General features: G+C 42.6%; 1 protein-coding gene across 2 annotated transcripts in view; it reads left to right on the top strand.

Moving 5' to 3' along the window:
* The window catches only part of chd6 (chromodomain helicase DNA binding protein 6), a 37,746-nt gene that overhangs the window by 12,952 nt on the left and 11,888 nt on the right, over nucleotides 1–12,906 (top strand). For both annotated transcript variants that reach the window (XM_057029130.1, XM_057029128.1), the window contains exons 13-35: nucleotides 158–279; nucleotides 1,740–1,983; nucleotides 2,164–2,340; nucleotides 2,617–2,760; nucleotides 3,153–3,251; nucleotides 3,481–3,637; nucleotides 3,969–4,179; nucleotides 4,265–4,460; nucleotides 4,694–4,858; nucleotides 4,965–5,144; nucleotides 5,413–5,523; nucleotides 6,866–7,068; nucleotides 7,193–7,273; nucleotides 7,411–7,529; nucleotides 7,811–7,970; nucleotides 8,621–8,710; nucleotides 8,799–8,902; nucleotides 9,183–9,324; nucleotides 10,403–10,472; nucleotides 10,579–10,663; nucleotides 10,769–11,138; nucleotides 12,312–12,520; nucleotides 12,802–12,896. In XM_057029130.1, the coding sequence (XP_056885110.1) occupies nucleotides 158–279; nucleotides 1,740–1,983; nucleotides 2,164–2,340; nucleotides 2,617–2,760; nucleotides 3,153–3,251; nucleotides 3,481–3,637; nucleotides 3,969–4,179; nucleotides 4,265–4,460; nucleotides 4,694–4,858; nucleotides 4,965–5,144; nucleotides 5,413–5,523; nucleotides 6,866–7,068; nucleotides 7,193–7,273; nucleotides 7,411–7,529; nucleotides 7,811–7,970; nucleotides 8,621–8,710; nucleotides 8,799–8,902; nucleotides 9,183–9,324; nucleotides 10,403–10,472; nucleotides 10,579–10,663; nucleotides 10,769–11,138; nucleotides 12,312–12,520; nucleotides 12,802–12,896 (3,534 nt within the window). The remainder of the gene's footprint in view (nucleotides 1–157; nucleotides 280–1,739; nucleotides 1,984–2,163; nucleotides 2,341–2,616; nucleotides 2,761–3,152; nucleotides 3,252–3,480; nucleotides 3,638–3,968; nucleotides 4,180–4,264; nucleotides 4,461–4,693; nucleotides 4,859–4,964; nucleotides 5,145–5,412; nucleotides 5,524–6,865; nucleotides 7,069–7,192; nucleotides 7,274–7,410; nucleotides 7,530–7,810; nucleotides 7,971–8,620; nucleotides 8,711–8,798; nucleotides 8,903–9,182; nucleotides 9,325–10,402; nucleotides 10,473–10,578; nucleotides 10,664–10,768; nucleotides 11,139–12,311; nucleotides 12,521–12,801; nucleotides 12,897–12,906) is intronic.

Genomic DNA, 12,906 nt, shown 5'->3' with positions numbered 1-12,906 from the left:
TAGCCATTTTTAAATTTGGTTCCATTTTTGGGTACAATGTGTAGTGATGATTAGATCCAATATAAAGTCGTCTTACTTGAGGGGCGTTCAATGGTTGAAGGGTTGTTGTTAACAGTTTATTTGCTCATTTTTGCTGATGTGGAAATGTGTTCTGCAGGATCGTCCTCCTTCAGAAAAATGGCAGAAGTTGGAGCGTTCCAGAGATTATCGCAATGGCAACGAGTTGAGAGAATACCAGCTGGAGGGGATGAACTGGTTATTGTTCAACTGGTACAACAGGTAAATAGACTAAATAATATTTTGTACTATTATTTGCATGGTCTACATGAATGCCGATTATGGACAAGCTCCATCCTCTTTGAGCGATGGCGCTGAATTCAGGGGTAGATTTCAGACCCTGGTAAAAGGAGCACCATGACTATGCAAGTCCATCAGGTGCCAACTTCACACTTGTGTAAAAATGGGAAGGAGGGGAGGAAGGGAAGGAAGCTACATGTTGGCCTGTGTTTTAGGAGGGTAAAATGATGTACAGTGGGACCTCTACTTACGAATTTAATTCATTCCAGAAGTTGTTTCGTAACCTGAAAATTACGTAAGTAGAGATGCGTTTTCCATGTAAATGCCCTAATCTGTTCCAAGACCCCAAAAATTTGGACATAATTTTTTTTATAAATTGTAAAAATGCATCAAAACATGTAACAAATACATGTTACAATTAGATTACCGCACAATAAATGTAGGAATTCAATGTAAGGCTTCTCCAGGAACAAAATGAACTTTATTACAGGCTAATCTTACATTAGCCGTCATTACTAGCAACAAACGTTAACACTTGTTGTAACAACGCCATCTAATGGACAAACATACAAACATCCACAATAAATAAAAGTTAAACGAAGACGACGCTGGGATACACGCAAACTTGTACAGATTGATGTCCCTCCTAGCCAATGGGATGACAGGAAGATGCTAGGCAATAGCCAATGGCAGAGCAACTACAAGCATGTTTGCGTTCGCTAAACTCCGCGAGCTGCGAGTAGCGGCGGTAGCGTATTTTTGACCTTCGTATCCTGAAATTTCATTCGTAACAAGAGGAAATATTTTCCCGTTGAGACGCTTCGTAACCTGAAAATTGTGGATGTAAAGACGTTCCTAAGTAGAGGTCCCACTGTATATTGAAAGAAGTCATTGAAGCTACAGCTATAAAGGTAGTTTTTTCCATCAGGCTTAACCTGCGAAGACTTTGACTCTGTGACCACATCTCTGTCTGGAGTAGTGGACTAGAGATGAGGCTTCTAAAAGATTACCTGCTACATTCCATCCAAGTTAAGCACTTTAGACATTATTAAGAAACCCCAACTGTGTCAGTGTTTTACCCACTTGGAAAATTATGGGATGGAAACTTCTTGTTAAATACATACACAAGATTTATTGAAATGAAATTTAAGGAATGGTGACTGTATTTGATTTGATTCAGGATGCTTCTGTAGTATTTCTTTAATCTTCCCTCAGTAATGTCAGGGAAAGTGATTCCATGTACAGGATTAAATAATTCTAGTATGCCAGCAAGCATGAGAAGGGATCCTCAATGATGGCTCACGGTCACACTGCATTATTATTCCAGATACGACCTTCAGAGCATCGGGTTAAACTTCCTTCTTTTTCCTCTTGATGGCAAACATGCATAGTCCACTTCCCCTCTGACACGTTCTGACACATTGTCTTCATTTTCTTCCTAGAAAAAACTGCATACTGGCAGATGAGATGGGGTTGGGAAAGACCATTCAGTCAATCACTTTTCTGTTTGAGATTTTCAACATGAGCATCCGCGGGCCCTTCCTCATCATCGCCCCTTTGTCTACCATCACCAACTGGGAGAGGGAGTTTCGTACATGGACACACATGAATGTCATCGTGTATCACGGCTCTCAGATCAGCAGGCAGATGATCCTTCAGTACGAGATGTTTTACAGAGACGCGCAGGTAACTTCCAGTCGCTCTTCTGTTAGTTAGTCATACTGCTGCATGTTTTATCACTTCCTGGTTGTCACCTCGTGTTTAGGGTCTGTTGGAGAAGGTGTGCTGAAACACAAGCTTCTGGCTCCATCCTGAAACCTCAACTCTACGAGTTTTCATGCGTGTTGTTCTTACGCTCGTCCGCAGGGAAACACGATCCCCAGCGTGCTGAAGTTTCATGGGCTGATCACCACATTTGAGATGATAATGGCCGACTGCCCAGAGTTGAGGAAGCTCCACTGGCGATGTGTGGTGATTGACGAAGCCCATCGCTTGAAAAACAAGAACTGCAAGCTTCTGGAGGGGCTGAAACTCATGAACTTGGTCAGTTTATTTGTGGTTCGGGCGTTATGATGTTGTCCAGTTTATCAAGGTTGTGTGTTTTTGTGAATGTTGATGTTAACACTTCTGTCTGATGGAGTGTGTGCAATTTAAGGTATTGAAAACAAACATCTAGTGGAACACCCTAAATATTTGTTACTGAGATTTTATCCTTTCTTTGTTTTAGTTACTTATGGGTTATGAAGTGACCCCCCCAGTGCATTACAGCCAATGTGTTCTGGGTGGTGATGGCTGTGTTTTCCATTATGCTTTCAACAGGAACACAAGGTTTTACTGACAGGAACTCCTCTACAGAACTCGGTGGAGGAGTTGTTCAGCTTGTTAAATTTCCTGGAGCCTCTGCAGTTTCAATCCGAAACCACCTTCCTGGAAGAATTTGGAGATCTCAAAACAGATGAACAGGTTTGTTTCATACTGCAAAGCTTCCTACAAGTGTGTCTACGTTCATCTCCTGGGAGCACTTTGGAGCTAAGATCCTTAACTTTTGATATTTTTGTTGACTGCAAACGATACTTCTTCTTGTTGGGGCAACTTAGCCGACACAGACTGTATTTATGTGGCTGTTTGGGCAAAGTGGAGGAGACACATATGCTAATACTGCGGTAGCAGCACGGAAATTTGGAAAGTTAAATAAACAGATCGTTGGAAACTTTTTGATGCTTATCTGAACACAAACACCACTGGAGCTGGGGCTGTGGTGAGCCTTTGGTGTTTCTGCTGCAGAAGCTTCAGCTGTTCCCTCATGGGGGATGATGATAAAGATCTTTCAGTTTTTTCTTTGTTCTTTCCAACAGGTAAAGAAGCTTCAGGCCATTCTGAAACCCATGATGTTGAGGAGATTGAAAGATGATGTAGAGAAGAACCTGGCACCTAAACAAGAGACAATCATTGAGGTAGAGCTGTGCACGTGTATGAAATAAATTGAATAACTGTGGTGATGATGTGTGTGTTTGTGTCTGTAGGTGTGTGTGTGATATTTGGGATACACCATCAATAAATCAACAAGAATAACCTGGACAACTTAACTAGTTGAATATTTGCAATTGTTTTCTTTTAATTTGAGGGGTGCAAGCAAACTGGAACTTCTGGTTGTCGAGTTGACTCTTCATGCTGTTATTTCAGGTTGAACTGACGAACATTCAGAAGAAATACTACCGAGCCATCTTAGAGAAGAACTTCTCTTTCCTGTCCAAAGGAGCAAACCAGCACAACATGCCCAACCTCATCAACACCATGATGGAGCTCCGCAAGTGCTGCAACCACCCTTACCTAATCACAGGTAGGAGGACACACACACACACAAACCCATCAATTGCAGAGTGTAGATGGTCTGAAGTATCCTTATAAAGCAAATATTCTGGGTTTTTATTTAAATCTAGAGACATTCAACTCAACCTACGTTATTCAACAACTAACTGTTCTATAGTACGTGTAAATGATGACAAAAGAGACTGATACTTTATTAGACTTTAATGAACAAACAAGTACAACGTCACTAATCCGAACAGACCTGACCAGGTCAGCGCTATTTACTATATTGTATATTTTAAGAACCTAATAACAAACCAACAGAATTTTTGTGAAATGCATTTTAATTTTCTGTGGACCAGGTGCTGAGGAGAAGATTTTGGAAAGCTTCAGGAAGAGCTACAGTCCAGATGCTGTAGACTTCCAGTTACAGGCCATGATCCAGGCAGCTGGTAAACTGGTGCTCATCGATAAGCTGCTCCCAAAGCTGCTGGCTGGTGGACACAAAGTCCTGGTCTTCTCTCAGATGGTACGCTGCCTGGACATCCTGGAGGATTACCTTATACAGAGACGGTATGGAGTGGGGGGTGGGCAAGGACGGTATGAAGCAAATAGGTGTCTTTTTGCTGAAATCGGCATCTTTCTAAAATTTTTTCAGGTATTCCTACGAGCGCATAGACGGTCGTGTGCGTGGGAACCAGCGTCAGGCAGCTATAGACCGGTTTTGCAAACCAGATTCGGATCGCTTTGTTTTCCTTCTCTGCACCAGAGCTGGAGGTTTAGGAATTAACCTGACAGCCGCAGACACGTGCATAATCTTTGATTCCGACTGGAACCCCCAGAACGATCTGCAGGTAGGCAGGGAGCCAAAAGCAGCTTTGCAAATTACAATGCACAAACATTACGGGAGGAGGTAATTGTCACAGTGTGACAGTTAAACTCTATGAATACCAATCTATCATTTGTTTAAGAATTTACAGTCATACAAAATGTAGGTGAAGAATGAATCACAAGTATTCACCACTGGTATTATTGCTACGACTCCCGCTGGTGTTGTTTCACTACCTTTTTTGGGGCTTCCGCTTAGGCCCAAGCACGCTGCCATCGCATCGGTCAGAGCAAAGCAGTGAAAGTCTACAGGCTTATCACCAGGAATTCCTACGAGAGGGAAATGTTCGATAAGGCCAGTCTTAAGCTGGGACTGGATAAGGCTGTCCTCCAGGACATCAACCGAAAAGGAAGCCTCAATGGGGTGAACCATCACTTCGTATTAGAGATTTATTTAATATGATAAAGGTTCTTTCATTGCTAGCCTGCTGAATCTAGATTAGGAGCTGATTTGTTGTTAATCGGTGCAGGTGCAGCAGCTTTCAAAGCTGGAAGTGGAGGATTTATTGAAAAAAGGAGCATACGGAGCCTTAATGGATGAAGAAGATGAGGGCTCCAAGTTCTGCGAAGAAGACATCGATCAGATCCTACAGAGAAGGACTCAGACTATCACAATCCAGTCCGAAGGGAAAGGATCAACATTTGCTAAGGTTTGGGATTACCCAAACTTAATTGAAACTTAAGGCTTCCTACATGTTGTATGATATAGAGCAAAGGTTGTGACTGTTCTGCCAATTATCTTCTCTTCCATCTTTATGTACAACTTAATCTTCTCTTCAAAGGATCCGAGATCCAGATATATATATATATTTTTTCAGACAGGTTCATCTCACCAAGCTGTATCTGGGTACCGGTACATCTCTTCCTGAGAGACTTTGCTTTTAAACTGTGGGTTTTTTTTTTGCTTTCTTTTTTTAGGCCAGTTTCATTTCATCTGGAAACAGAACAGACATTTCTCTAGATGACCCCAACTTCTGGCAGAAATGGGCAAAAATTGCTGAAGTGGAGATCGACTCCAAATCTGAGAAGGTAAAGAGAGATTGGACCAACAAATGAACTTGGTCAGTTTATTTGTGTTTCAGGTGTGATGATGTGGTCCAGCCCTCCAGTTTACCACACTTGTGTGTTTTCCAAATCTGAGAAGATAAAGAGAGATTGGGCCAACAGCAGATCTTTAAATGACAGGAAGAGATCATGAGCTATAGAGCATCTATATAAAAGTAAAAGAGTTTCTAAGGCTGGAGAACAGTGAGAAACTTGGAGCTAAAATTCAGCTCGCAATGGTTTCAGGCAGCTCTCAGATGGATCTGCTGGTGTTTCTCTTGGTGAGCACTAGCTTAAACTAACTGGTGTTTTACATCCATTCCATTTTTGGAGTGTTGCTATCAAGTTTGTGATGAAGAGCTGGTCCTGCGCTCTGATGCTGACTCCTGCTTACTTGTGTCAGTCATCCAGTTTCATTTCAAATCAATCTTTATTTATATAGCGAGAGGAGAGGAGGGGAGGGGAGGGGAGGACCCTGTGGGGTGACAGAGGCCTGTCAGGTGATCATGTTTCCGGACCCCGGCAGCCTTGGCCTATAACAGCATAGCTAAGATGTTAACCTAACGATTAGACGACCCCCTAAGTATGATAATTTGTCTGTCTATGATAGTAACTGGAACTACAGAATTAGTAACAATAAGCTTTTTCAAAGAGGTAGGTTTTAAGTCTGATCTTAAAAGTAGCGATGGAGTCAGCCTCCCCTACCTGGACAGGGAGCTGGTTCCATAGCAGGGGGGCCTGGTAGCTAAATGCTCGGCCCCCCATTCTACTCCTAGAGACTCTGGGAACCACACGTAGACCAGCATTCTGAGAGCGGAGCGGTCTATTGGGCTGATAAGGTATCACTAGGTCCTCCAGGTAGGATGGAGCTAGGCCTCTGAGGACCTTGTAGGTCAAAAGAAGGGTTTTAAAAATTATTCTAAATTTAACGGGCAGCCAATGAAGCGACACCATTACAGGATTTATGTGATCTCTTTTGTCAATACCTGTCAGAACTCTGGCTGCAGCATTTTGGATCAGCTGGAGGCCTCTTAAAGAGTTGTTTGAACACCCTGAAAATAAAGAATTACAATAGTCCAGCCTGGAAGTAACAAATGCATGGACTAACTTTTCAGCATCATGTCGCGTCAGTAGCTTCCTGATCTTTGAGATGTTCCTCAAGTGAAAAAAAGGCACTTCTAGAGACTGTTTTAATGTGTGAGTTGAAGGAGAGATTTTGATAAAAAGTTACTCCTAGATTCCTCACAGAGAGACTAGATGTTAATGAGATACCATCTAGAGTGATCATGTGATCTAATCGATCCCTATTTCCTTTTTGGTTCTGCAGGAGTCTTTGGTGATCGACACCCCGCGGGTCAGGAAGCAGACCCGTCATTACAACTCCTTTGAAGACGATGAACTGATGGAGTTCTCGGAGTTGGACAGCGACTCGGAGGAAAAACCGTGTCGGACGCGTCGCCTGGGCGAACGCAGCCGGCGGTACCTCCGTGCCGAGTGCTTCAGAGTGGAAAAGAACTTGCTTATCTTTGGGTATTTGATGGGAATTTTCTTAGCAAAATAACACTTTCACACTGAATATTTACTCTGCTTCATTGTTTGCCTTGTTTTTGTAACTTTGTAATCCTTTTTTTGTGCTTCTATGGCACCGATCCAGGTGGGGTCGATGGAAGGACATTTTAAACCATGGTCGATTTAAGTGGCACCTGGCTGAGAGAGACATGGAGGTGATTTGCAGGTATGTAAATAGTTTCTAAATCTATGCCATTTGTTTCTGTGTGAACTATCCAGTGTTAAGTTTAGTAGGAAAATAACACGAGATAACATGGGTTTTTGGGACTCTGAACGTCTAGAAATGATTTTTTTTGTCTGCAGAGCTCTGCTGGTTTACTGTTTGAGACATTATAAAGGTGACGACAAGATCAAGAGCTTCATCTGGGATTTGATTTCACCCACCAAAGAAGGCCAGGACCAGACGCTGCTCAATCACTCTGGTTAGATTTACTAGTTCGTGTGATCCAAAGGGCTAATGAGATATAGCATTTAATCATAATACAATTAACATGAAATAATATGAACATCAGTGCTGTTGAGCCACAACTTTAAACTAATCACTTTTTTTTCGTTCCCAAAAATAGGCTGTTTCATGATAGAAGCAGCTGATGGATTGATATAATCCTTTTTATACACTAAAGCAGCATTAACGTCTTCATCCTGTTTGTGTGCCGATTACCAATGAAAGATTTAAGTCTAACGCAGTATTTGTTTGTAACAGGTTTATCAGTTCCAGTCCCTCGTGGACGAAAAGGGAAGAAGCTAAAAAACCAACTCAATGTTCCCGAGGCCAAAAATGCTGATTGGATGGTTCACTGTAATCCAGAGGTGGTGCTGCATGATGAGAGTTACAAGAAACATCTCAAACAACACTGCAACAAGTTAGTTGACTCATCATTATTCCTAGATTGTAATTGTGTAAAAAAGTGTGAACTTGTGTGAGCCCTATAGGAAGTTCTGTTAAAACTGGAGTGAAAACATTTTGGTAGGGAAACCCCAGAAACGTAGACGATGACCTGCGGGCCCTGACTATGTCATGGGAACTAGTGCTCGCTGCGACAGTCAAACATGAGTAAGACTTTGATTCGACCAGGTGTGATCGACTGTTCAGCTTTTCCTTCTGGTGTGGTACGGTACAAAGGCGTGTTTGGCCGTGTAATACTAGAGCCGGCCATGTTTTCTCTGTTCTCTCTGTCACAGATGATGATGAGTGAGTTTCTGATTCTCAGTGGGCTGCATTAAACTTACTGGTCTGGTTCTGCCTCATCAATGACAAGTTAATGCTCATCACATTCTATTTTAATTCTCAACAACTTCCCACTAAAAGAACTAAACTTAATGTCTTAAAGAAACTGAAGCAGCTTCAGCAGAAGTGTTGGTCTGAGCAGGTGGGGAGGGTGTAAATGACAGATGAGGGAAACGGATGAACATAGAAATGCCAAAGACTAATACTTCAGATGTACATTTCAGAGATATCTAACTAGAACCCACCACAACACAATCCCTTACCTGCTCTCTATCCTCTCCACAGGGTGCTGCTGAGGGTGAGGATGTTGTACTACTTAAAGGTGGAAGTTTTAGGTGACGCCACCAGTGAAGGCCTGGAGGGAATATCGGCCAGGTATAGAACAACCAATGTGATAAGTTGTCACAAAAAGGAATTTTGATTAGGCTGATGACTTATTTTCATGTTGTTTTGTCCTTGATAGTAAACTTGAGGTATCGCTACCTGACATCGACTACATAGAGGTTCCGGCTCCATGGTGGGATGCAGAAGCTGACAAATCTCTCCTTATAGGAGTTCACAAGCACGGTGAGGCTTTGTGTTCTTGTTTGCCTGCTTCTGGTACAGTTCATTTGATGCTGGCAACAATTTTTTTGTGATGTCTTTTTATTCTCTAACTACGGATCAGAATCCTTATAATATATAATATATTTACATCTTCTCTGCTATGTTTGCCTCACACTCTAAAAGGCTGAATTGGGATTGGCACAGCACACTCCAGCAGCACCTGGGATGTAAGAATGCCATTTAATGTGGCAGGCACCTTCTTTAATACATTGTTTGTTTATTACTGTGCATGTTTGATCAGGTTATGAGCGTTACAATGCCATGCGTGCGGACCCAGACCTGTGTTTCCTGGAGAAAGTGGGGAGGCCAGATGTGACAGCATTGTCTGCTGATCAGGGAGGCGGAGGAGGAGGAAGAGAGGGCATCCCAGACATGGTAGAAAGGTACCCACTACGCACAAACACGCACTGGTTTATCCCCTTCAGTGGAGGTTAATGCACTACATCCACCCAAGGCTCCAAACACTGCAGTTCATGCTTTCCAGCAGGCGGACCCTCTCTGTAGATTATAGTCTGTCTATCTGCTAGGCGGTCTTGCAGACAGAATGCAGAGGAACTCCACAGGTGCTCCAGACTACAGAAGAAATCTGCAGAGAGGTGTAGCTGTGTCATTTAAGATGCTCATTATTATGGACTAGAGGAGGCAGAGAGAGTTGTTACAGATGGATGGTGATTGTGTGCCCCTCTAGCCATACTGGAGCTAGTTAAAAGTAACAATATTTGAAAATACAGCTGTTAATGGTATAAAGAAAATTCCCATATACACGATCATAATATCTGTTGAAGCTGTTAGCTGTTCGGTGATTAGCGACACAAGCCACATTTAAAAGAGCTCCTGGTTGTAAGTAAATGATTCATGCCAGTGAGTAAATGAATATTAATCAATAAAACATCTGCCCATATCAGTTAATTAGCTTCCATGCTTCCTCTTTACCCTTCAAACATCACTTTGCCCTCAAACATCACATCGCTGGGAGTCTCGGTAGTAACATATCAGCAGGTGTGGACGCCGTGGGAAAACAAAGCTCATCACCACTGACGTTTCTGCTGTAGTGAACATGATCTCACTCATACACCTGCTCGAGATTCAAATGTGGATGCACCACTCTGAGTGCTGCACTCGCATTAGTAATCCAGCGGTGTCCGCAGGCTAACACGCTCATGCCGGTGTTTCATGGAGAAGCTTCTCATTTTGTTTGACGTAAACAGCCTATATGTGCAGCCCAGTGCAGTGAAGTCTATATTCAGCCATTTTCTTGGAGGGCGTATAGAATAAGGCGTTTTTGTGAATTGCGCGTAGTGGACCATGTTTTTAACTTGAGATACATTATGTATGTTTCAGCTAAGTCTCAGCAGGGATAATTCAAACTCTCCCCCTGGTCTGACGCTGTGTACAGTAATGTAGGATTTCATTTCATCAAAACATTGTTTATTCTTTAAAACTGCTGAATTTTGTTTTTAGTGCATCCAAAATAGAGGATGAAACCCAAAATAAAGCTGATGGAGGGGAAGATAAAGATGAAAGCAACAAGGTAAGCAGTTCTCTAGAGGCATGAAATTCTAGTTTAAGAGAATATTTCTCTCTGATAAATAGATTGACTTGTTTATTTTCACTGTGTTTCAATGCTTTTTTGTTAGTCGGGGTCTTCTTGTGTGAATATTCAGGGAGAGGACACCTGTAGTGGCACAGAGGGAGCAGTCAAACCAGACAGTACATGTTCAGGTGAGACATGCTGCACTGTCACCATGTAAAGTCTCATTAGTCCGGACAGCTATGACTATATCTGGGTTTTATCGTACTGAGACACATTGTGGCTGTTCCACACAGACACCCAGATGTCAGGTGACGCAAGCTCTCAGGATGAAACATTAGTCACCACGACAACAACAGGAAGTGGAACTGGAGTGGCAGCTCTGCATGTCATCCAGGCTCGGCCGCTCTGGCCTACTGGCCCAGCCCTGACGGCCCGCTTACGGCGCTTGATCACGGCCTACCAACGGTTTGCGCTACGGCGCGAGCCACTGATCAGACACGACTTCCTGCTTCACGATGGCCTCGTTGGCTTCGGTCTCGGAGGAGCAGGAGCCACGCAGAGCCAGGCTGGTGGGCCGCTGGCATGGCAGTTCAATGACCAGCTGAAGCGCTGCTCTGTGGTGAACACAGACTCTGACCCACTGTTTCTGGAGTGGCAAAGAAGGTGATGAATTATTTCATGTGCAAAGAGTAAACGACAGCGTCATTGCATCATATTGTACGGGTATTGTCATAGACTAGGGATGTAATGATCTTGTCGGCACCACAATATGTATAGCCAGGGTATTAGTTACTATTACCGTAATTTCAGGATTATAGAGCGCACTTGATTAAAAGCCGCATTATCTAATTTTAGAAAGAAAATCAATTTTGTACTTATACAAGCTGCACCGGATTTTAAGCCGCAGGTATCCCACGTAGTAATATGAAAAATTTGATCTAAAACATTCAGTACCAGTATATGTTTTTATTACCGTAAGAGACGAGTCACTGACGAGTGACAGACAGGTAAGAAACAACAGCCACTCTTTTCACTTGTATGTTTATACAGAGACCTTAAATCCAAATTTGATCATGTCAGGATTTTTTAACTTTTCTTTTAATTTAATCTGCTTAGCAACATAAATTTATTGTACCGGTAAATGCTTTTTCCCCTAACGGTGTCTGTAATGCAGCTACCTTGAAATATACATTTGTATCAGCTACACACGAATTACGTTGTTTATGCTTTTTTACTCAAACAATGAACAATCTAAAAACAAGGACAAGGTGACAGAGATGTTGACTGAAGAAAAGTTTGGTTACAGATGGCTGGACTTCTCCAGCTTTTATAGAGCTGCATTATGGTCACAGCTCATGTTATGGAATCACTACACACATACGTCATTTATTTCTTAGGGTCAAGTTAAGTTGCGTACCTAAATTAAAACTCTTGCAGGAGCTTTTGTTTCCCTGTTTGATGTCTAAAGCACTTTAGTTTGCATTTGTTTTCACTTTGATGTCTCCTGGCCCCACTGGGAAGGTAGTAACAGGAAGGCAGTTAAGTAATTGTGCGAGTGGCCTTGGGTTTGCAAGTCTGATGCTGCCTGCATTTATGCTTATTACCACCTGCTGCGTCTTTATTCGAGTTTCCTATTTTAAATATATCGTGGACTTACTATTATTGTTTTGTGGGTTTTTGATAGTGTTCTGTCCCTGTTATTGCCTGTCAGTTATATTTGTTTTATTTTTGCTGTGAACAATTGTTTGACTCATGTTGTGGCTGCAATAAACACAGGTGATATTCCATGCAGTTTCATTCAAAACAATAAATCTGTTGTTTTCCGTCATGTTTAAGGTGGACTCGTCGAGAGCAGGCTGACTTTTATCGCACCGTTTCGTCCTTTGGGGTCGTGTATGACACTGACGTGAAAGCATTTGACTGGTCCCAGTTCAGAGTACTGGCCCGACTGGAGAGAAAGACGGACGAGAGTTTGGAGAGATATTTCAACTCCTTTGTCAACATGTGTAGGACGGCCTGCAAACTGCCTCCAAGGAAGGATGAAGGTAAAAATGCTAGTTTGACTTTTTTTTTTTTTTAAATGATCAAATATTAGAGATTCCGCTAAACTTTCCTATCAGAAATTCTTGGCAGCAGCACATTTTGCTGTCTGACATCAGGTTGTTGAATCCTCCCACAGTCATGTTGATGCTCTTCTGCCTTTCAAACTCCAAAACTTGGCATTCTGGTGATGGAAGTCATCTATGTTATCTCACCTTCTCCCCTGCCACACATCCTTTTTCCCTCTACTACCTTCTTACCAGTTTGACTGTTCCTGTTGTTACAGCGGTCGATCACGCCGTCTTTGTTGAGCCTCTGACAGAAGAGCGAGCCGCACGGACCTTATACCGCATCGAGCTGCTCCGCAAGATCAGAGAGCAGGTGTGTAGAA

The sequence above is a fragment of the Takifugu flavidus genome, chromosome 4 (genome assembly GCF_003711565.1).
Source record: "Takifugu flavidus isolate HTHZ2018 chromosome 4, ASM371156v2, whole genome shotgun sequence".
In the NCBI taxonomy this organism is placed as follows: Eukaryota; Metazoa; Chordata; class Actinopteri; order Tetraodontiformes; family Tetraodontidae; genus Takifugu; species Takifugu flavidus.
This window is presented reverse-complemented; position numbering and strand designations above follow the sequence as displayed.